General features: G+C 38.3%; 1 protein-coding gene across 1 annotated transcript; it reads right to left on the bottom strand.

Moving 5' to 3' along the window:
* Positions 1 to 5,017: 5,017 nt before the first annotated feature.
* On the bottom strand, positions 5,018 to 7,758 carry marcksl1b (MARCKS-like 1b). The gene is made up of 2 exons (XM_026257038.1): positions 7,455 to 7,758; positions 5,018 to 6,332 (listed from the first exon to the last, which is right to left on the bottom strand). The coding sequence occupies exons 1-2, from the start codon at positions 7,539 to 7,541 to the stop codon at positions 5,796 to 5,798; spliced, it is 624 nt and encodes a 207-aa protein (XP_026112823.1). The 5' UTR covers positions 7,542 to 7,758; the 3' UTR covers positions 5,018 to 5,795.
* Between the last annotated feature and the right edge of the window lie 750 nt (positions 7,759 to 8,508).

Consider the following 8,508-nt stretch of genomic DNA (forward strand, 5'->3'; position numbering starts at 1 on the left):
CTTCCAAACATAGAAATACAGGGTTAAATAATTAATTGACTGCTAAAGGTTGATTAGATATGACTTTTTTTTTTCTTTTTTTCTGTAGTAGGAATATACTTTGCTTTTGATTTTAAGTAAATTAGTAGATTATAACTGCTTTAGAGGGAATAAAAGTTAGCCTAAAAACAATAAATCAGGTATATTTATACATCTTAGGTTATCTATCAAAGTTATTGTTTTGGTATAATCTGAAATCAACTGAATTTTAAATAATGAAAATACAGTTAATTTATATTGCACTTCTCAAGGTACTCAGACACAAAGATATGAATAAACACATATAACAAGCACATAAAAATAACAAAAGTAATATAATAAAACCAATATCATCCAACATAAATCATATTAAAAGCAACTCTAAAAGGTGTTATATATATATATTTTAATTTGAATTTGAACAGACATATCAGCACTATCAGATATATTTCCATTTATATAATTAAATTATTTTAGAGTGAATTCTGCCAGATGATGAATGCATAAACCTCATTAAGAAAAAAGTGCCAAAAAGTAAGGAGAGAGGGTTAATTGTTTTAACCCAGTAATGTTGGCTCAATACACATGACAAAAGTGTTTGTCAGAATAGAGATGCAATAAAACAAACAGAAACCCAAGACAATGTGCATTAAATATTCCTAAACATTTGCACTTGTGCTGCTCATGTGAAACTGGAAAATGTTGCAAGTGTGACTGTAGGACTTCAATTCAACACATGATGGAGCCATATGTTTATATTTGAGCCCTTACCATCCAGACACAGACAGAAAAAAACAATTAAAAGTACAGTAAAGCAATTAACTCATTAATTTACATGCCTATTTTCGTATATTAATCAGTCCATCACCAGATGCTTCCATACCTTCCTAAAAAATCTAAAGGATTTTTTTTTTTTTGAAAGAAAAATGCAATGTAATTCATACAACTAATTTGGACATCATTAATAAACAAGCAAAATCGATGAAATGTGAAGCATAAGCATGTAATAAAATAGAAAGAGACTATTGATTATTAGATATTTCTGAGCGGAAATGAGCATTTCCTTTGGTACCCCAGTCTTATATTACGTTATTTTTATTTGAAGGCAAGTAAATTTCAGTGGATATAATATTAGAATGTATATTATATACACTATACTGTATGTAAACACATTACATTACTGATTAGATTTCAGCGTGGTTTGTTGCATGTCTCTGCCATATAGTACGAATAGGATGTTTTATTTTTTCCCAAATGGATTCTTTTTACATATATCAATGTAGGTGAAGTGGCTTATGAGTGACGTGCAAAAACATTAATATGTTCTAAACATATTAATAAATACAAAATTGATGTCACTTCCTGTTTGTTGCTGTCCTGTGTTTTGAGTTTGAGCTCTGTCAAGCTAATTCATCATTTATTTATTTTTTATCTTAAAATCAATTTTATACACCATCATTTTCATTTCTATAACGTGTGAATATATCCCCTCATATTCTACAACAAAAGTGCCTGGTTATCACTGGATTTATTTTGATTTCTCAAGCCACTATTAGCCCATTAGCATCATCAGCGTGGTTGTCGCTAATCTCACTCAAATTAATAATACTCTATTCACACGCATTACCATTGTTTTACTCACTACATGCATTAATGGCTGGTGTGTGTCTACCTTTGAGTGCAGATGAGGACACGTTTGAGAGGCCGCTGGAGGCCGTGGAGAAGCAGATCAGTGGAGGTGATCTGGAGGTGAGACAGGCCCAGCTGAGAGAGTGGAGAGCCACGCTGGAAACCTCCCGGGCTGATGCTCATAAGAGCGGGGTAAGTATACAGCACGCTGCTGACTCTCCCACCACCTCTACTCCAGGATACAATCTTCCCAGATGTCCTTCTTTCTGGCGCCGGGACACCACTGACCCTGGGTGCACCAGCAGCGGAAGACGCAAGCCAGGCCCCGGGCGCAGACCTCTCCCCCTCTGCCGCCTACAGTCTTCGAGATCTCCATCCGAAACCACTTTGCTCCCCTCCGTGAGACAGAATACAATGCTGTGCTCATCGGAGACTCCATCGTCCGACACGTCCATGCTAGGTTTGCTGAAGGTAAAGTGCACACTCACTGTTTCCCTGGTGCTCATGTTCTCAATGTTTCTGTGCAGATACTGACGATCCTGAAGGCCGACGAGAGCCCCAGAGCGGTCGTACTTCATGCCGGGGTTAACGACACTAAGCTGCGGCAGACGGAGACGCTGAAGAGGGACTTCAGGAGCCTAATCGAGACGCCCGCAGCGACGATCATTGTATCAGGATCACTCCCCACGTATTGATGCGGACATGAAAGGTGCAGTAGACTTTTTGCTTTAAATGAATGGTTATTGTCATTGTGTAAAAAAACAGAAACTGCTCTTTATTAATAATTGGAATCTTTTCTGGGAGCGTCCTAGGCTTTTTCGTGCTGATGGCCTGCACCCCAGCAGCATCGGAGCAGAACTCCTGTCAGACGACATCTCTAAGATGTTACAGTCCATATGACTAGTATGCCAATTCTCAAATAAATGAACAAAAACAACTTTCGAAGTTTGGGCTTCTAAACATTAGATCACTCACGCCCAAAGTAGTTATTGTAAATTAAATTATCACAGACAATAGTTTTGATGTACTCTGCTTGACTGAAACCTGGCTAAAACCAAATGAATATAGGCCTATTGGTCTAAATTAGCCTCCACCATGCTATTGTTATTAGCATGAGCTTATCTCAATGTTACCAAGAAAACAGGATACAGGTTTAACTCATTCCACATACTTCTGCTTAATGTTACACTGTCAGATATGCAAAAGATATCTATTGTATCTCTTGCTCTGGCTACTGTGTATAGACTATCGACCTACACAGATTTCCTAAAAGAATTTGCAGATTTCCTCTCAGACCTATTGGTTACTGTCAAAGCGCTAATTGTCTGAGATTTTATCACTCACATAATCCAAATGATGTATTAGGACTTGTGTTTGATTACCTAATAAACTCTTTTGGAGTCGACCAAAACGTCACCGGGCCAACTCATCGTCAAAATCATACTCTAGATTTAATTATATCACATGGAATCAATCTTAATGATATAGATCTCATACCTCAAAGTGATGATGTTACTGACTGTTTCCTTGTATGGTACATGCTGCATATTACTGTTATTAACTATATGGCTCTGCGTAATCATCCAGGAAGAACTATTGTTCCAACCACTAAAGATAGATTCACAAATAACCTGCCTGATTTATCTCAACTGCTCTGTATACCCAAAAATACAAAAACAAATGTAGAATCTGCAGCCTCTTGTAATTTATATCTATTCATCACACTTATAACAGTGCTTGATAACTATAGGACAGGAAGAGCTAAACAAACTTATCAATGCATTGAAACCAACATGTTTATCTCTATGAAGAATTTCAGTTAGGTTTCATGCCCCACCACACCAACTGCACTTGTTAAAATTATAAATGACTTGCTTCTTTTGTCAGACCAGGTTGGATCTCATTGCTAGTTTTACTTGATCTTAGTGCTGCGTTCGACACCATAGATCATGAAATACTCATAGATCGATCACAAAACTACAGATATTCAAGGGCAGGCTCTAAGATGGTCCGATCGCTACCATTTTGTTTACTTAAACGTGGAGTCATCTAATTTATCACCAGTAAAGTATAGAGCGCCACATGGATCTGTCCTAGGTCCTCTTCTATTTTCAATATACAGTTGCCCCTTAGTAATATTATTAGAAGATATGGGATTAGTTTCCACTGTTATACTGATGATACTCAACTATATATCTTAACAAGACCAGATGAAACTTCTAAATTATCTAAGCTAACAGTGTATAAAAAATGTAAAAGATTGGATGAAAAAATTATTTTCAATTAAATTTGGATTAAACAGATATTACTTGTCCAAAAAAATCGTATTTCCCATGTAACAAAAACAGCATTATTCCATCTTTGAAACATTGCCATGCTACAAAACATGTTACGTGTTTCTGATGCAGAAAGGCCTGTTCATGCATTCATGACCTCTAGACTGGACTGCTGTAATGCACTGCTAGGTTGTTGTCCTGCATCTTCAAAAAACAAGCCACAGTTAGTCCAAAATGCAGTGGCTAGAGTCCTTACCAAGTCAAGAAAATCTAAACATATTACCTCAATTTTACAGTCTCTGCACTGGCTAACTATTAAGTTCCTTATCATTTACAAAATACTCTGGACTTCTGGTATCTAGGATAGCAAAGTTCTCTAAAGGAGGTAGAGCTTTTTTGCATTTGGCTCCCAAACTTTGGAATAGCCTTCTGATAGCGTTCAGGGTTCAGACACACTCTCTCTGATTGAATTTATATTAGCCAGGCATTCAAATAATGCATCTCATAACCTGAACTGCAGTTATATCTATTCAGATGCACATTATTATTCTTTAGCTTGGGTTTTTAAAAAAATATTTTGCCTTGTTGGAACAGCAGCTACTCTAATCATGTCTCTATTTGTTTCTCTGTTTCTGCCGTGGGTTTTACATCCCATTATATCTAGGATTTACGCAAGCTTCAGTCTGGATCCAGAACACCTGAGAAGAGATGATGCAAACCCCTCAGAGGACCTCAGATGATGCCAACCCTGAAACCACATACAGAACTACCAAATTTTGCTATAAGTTTGATTGCAACATATAATAATTGTTGTTAATAGTGTTCATCATCTGTTTGATTACATCTTTTTGATTACAACAGATTACATCTGTTTGATTTTTCCGTACATTTTGTGCAAAATGTACATTAACTGAGATAATCACCACTAACAAGCTACAACTAAATATATTCTAAAAACATAATTTTCTGTAAAGCTGCTTTGCAGTGATTTGAATCGTGAAAAGCGTTATACAAATAAACTTGAATTTAATTGAATTCTGGGGGACTTTACCTTGGAAAGCAGCCACTGTGAAGAAGGACAAACACAAAGTGCGTATCTGTAGGTAACCAACATTTATTTACCATTATCAACTTTACAATAAAACCAGTAACATCTTTAAACATTAGCAAAATAAAGAACAAAATTGGTCAAATGTATTTACAGAGACCAAAAAGCAGATCAAGGCTCACATTTAACACATAACAATTCTGCTTCTTTTAAAACTTCAAATGTGAACATAGCAAGCTCAAATGTGTTTTTATTTTGTTTTGTTTTGTATTTTTTTTTTTTTTAAGCCAAGATGAAAATTAAAATGCGATTTCAAACAAATGAGACAAAGCCTTCTGGATATTGAAAATGGTTCTCTATACACCACAAAATACTTAAATTTGGGTTAAAATATAGGAATGTAGAAAGTTGGCAAGTCTTTTTCGATTTCCTTTTTTTTAACAGTCATTATATGTGGTGATGTTGATCTTGCACAATTCATTGGTAAGGTTGCATCTATTCTGTGGTGGGCTTGAAAGATGCTCCTCCTTGATCCCATCCTCAACTCACTATTGCGTTGACATCCCGCTTCCAAGAGGTTTCGGCCTTCGCTCGGAATTCCACATCTTTGAGCCATTATCAGGGAAGTGAACTAGTGAATCTAGTCTGTCATTTGTTGTTAATCTTGAAGAAAGTGGCACGAGGAGTCTTTTTTTTTCACATACATGTGTATATATACATATACATATATCCATGTATATATACATATGTATACATATACACATATATATAAATATATATTTTTTCTTGGAAAAACAGTTCACAAAGTCCTTTGTGAAGTACAATCACTCCTTCTGTTCGGATGGTGCGGGTGTTGAGCCGGTCTCCTCTGTTGGTTTTGTGGGCTCTGCAGCAGGTGCAGCAGCCTCTTCCTTGGGGGCAGCCGGTTCCTCAGCCTTGGCAGCGGGTTCCTCGGCCTTGGGGGTCTCTGCAGGGGCGGGTGTCTCCTCAGCCTTGGCCTCCTCCTCTTTCTTCTCCTCAGCGGCCGCCCCATTCTCCTCGGGCTTCTCTTCGGCGACCGGAGCGGCATCAGCGGCGGCCTCTTCCTTCACCTCGGCGCTCTTCTTGTTCTTCTTCAGCGAGATGCCCTTGAATTTGAAGGAGTTCTTCAGGGAGAACTTCTTCTTCTTCTTTTTGGGGGTCTCCTTGGTGGCCTCGCCCTCAGGTTTGGCAGCATCTCCCTCAGCAGCAGGTGCTGGCTCGATGGCATCACCGGCTCCAGCCTCAGATTCCTTGGCTGCCTCCGCAGAACCGTTGGTGGTGGCGGCGTCTCCCTCTGCCTTGGCAGAGACGTCACCATTGGTCTTAACGTGGCCATTCTCCTGAGAAAAGAAAATGAAATTGTCAGTTTAATAATGCAGCACAAACCAATATAGATCAATATTTACTATAGGTCTACTATATACGTAGCAGGGCATTCCTTGAATCGTCGACGGACACATCAGTGACTCGTCACGTAAATAATGCATGTCTTCGAGGTGACGCCTTGCAGTAGCGCGCACCGCCGAGCGAGGGCGGTAGAAACACACACAACTCACACAATGCCGACCGAGACAGACGGCAGCTTTGGAACAAAAGACTGAGATCGAAAAAATTTCATTGAGCTTCATTCACTATTTACTCATCGACGATGGAATGACTACAAACGTCGAATTAAAAAAGTGACTTGAAATATAAGTACACTCATTGATAAGAATGGGGTTTTGTCACATATAACCCCAAAAGCTTGAAAAAAATGTGGACTCTCGTCTGAGTGTCTAGACTTTAAAGCCCGAGCGTCTGCAAATTAAGACTCCACAAGATTCACAGAAAAAAAAGCACAATCCGATATAATATAATTTAGAATGTAAAGAAAACAGGAACAAAAATCATAATAAATAAATAACAAACAAAACATAAAATGATATATGTATCCATTTTAATATAAAATACTATAATAAATATAAAGAAAAAAGGGAAATGATTTTAAAACACGACACTTTATTCTCAAATACCAATTACAACAGAATTTCCCAAATTGATCGCAACCCCCTGCTGTTAACCCATGCATAGTGAATACGTGCAGCATCCTCCTACACGGGCATTAAATGGAGATCTCATGGCAACAACACCGACCGTCTCCGAGCGCTAGAAACAGACTTAAACCAAAATAAATCGTGAACAAGCATGAAAAAAGCATCCATTTTTCAGCCCGAGACAGAAAACCGTGTCTGGTCAGCCCCAATGTAAATTGCGTAATGAAATCATTAGGTTTTCCAGCGTGCCACGAGACATGAAATAATAAATAAGAGCATGCATGAATGGCAAACTAATATTTCCTTCTTTTTCACTACAAATCACCGCTTTCACTCTTTTCACCGCACTCGGAGCGATGGTTAAATCGCAACTCTCGCTGAAGCACTTGTTGGTCAGATGTGGGTGTGTCGCAGATGGAGATGAATTACCTGTCCGTTAGTCTTGACGGCAGCCGGGTCAGCATCGGCGGCTTTCCCCTCCACAGCCACTCCTCCCTTTGATGCCTGGGATCCCATTATGCTTAATGTGGTTTTAAAGTAAATTAAAAAGAACTGAAATTCAGGAAGGTGGGGGGGAAAAATTAATCCAGAACAACGGGCGTAGCGTGCATCCAAAGGCGCAAGGAAAGCGTGATTTATTTTTTTTCCCTTCAATAAGGAAACCTCGAGATGATCCACTCCTGCCTTCCAGCCGTGATCGTCGAGGGCGACCTACTATTACCAGTCCTGGTGTACAGCGCTTCAAGATAACCAAAGCCCCGCCCATGGGCGTGCCTCAGTAACGACAACCAATCTGAAACTCGGCCCCGCCCACTTATTTTACAGCCTAAGTCCCACCTCTTTTGACTTCGCATTATGTCCAAAGAATTAAAAAATGGCACCAGACTGGAAAGAAGATGGACCCGACGGGGTGACTTGTTGAATTGTCTGGTTACTGAAAGCAATGGGGTTTCAGTTTAACTGAACCCATTGAACTACACTCTAAAACTAAAGCATTGAGGACTGGTGAATATGCCTGTAGTTCATTATACTCGAGTGACTGTCTTCGAAGACGACACTAGCCTACCATTTAATGATCAATAGCAGTGCATACTTTCACCCACTTCTCTGATAAACAACCTGAATGCGTCATTAAACTGTTCATGGTCAATAGTGAATGCAGTGTTTACTTCAGAACAGAATTAACTGTTTAGATTTACACTGTAAGCTATCTTTTACATTCTGTTTTTTTTTTCATTAATAATTTCTATTCTGTATAATATTAATATGAACACATCATTTATACCTGTGGTTGCAATACAGCAGCTCATTCCAGTGTTGAATTAGAAATCAATGTGTATGAAAAATATTTTTTGCTTGAAATGTTTAAATGTATTGTTTTTTGTTTTTGTTTTGTTTTGTTTTTTTACAATGAACTGCATTACATGACAAAGCATAAATGTGAATAAACAACAGCAAAAGTGTGATTTACAACACATGTAAT

The sequence above is a fragment of the Carassius auratus genome, unplaced genomic scaffold (genome assembly GCF_003368295.1).
Source record: "Carassius auratus strain Wakin unplaced genomic scaffold, ASM336829v1 scaf_tig00214186, whole genome shotgun sequence".
In the NCBI taxonomy this organism is placed as follows: Eukaryota; Metazoa; Chordata; class Actinopteri; order Cypriniformes; family Cyprinidae; genus Carassius; species Carassius auratus.

Coding starts and splice junctions, on each gene's coding strand:
- marcksl1b (XM_026257038.1), bottom strand. CDS start 7,541: ATGGGATCCCAGGCATCAAAGGGAGGAGTGGCTGTGGAGGGGAAAGCC. Junction 6,333..7,454: donor CCGTCAAGACTAACGGACAG/GTAATTCATCTC, acceptor TTCTTTTCTCAG/GAGAATGGCCACGTTAAGAC.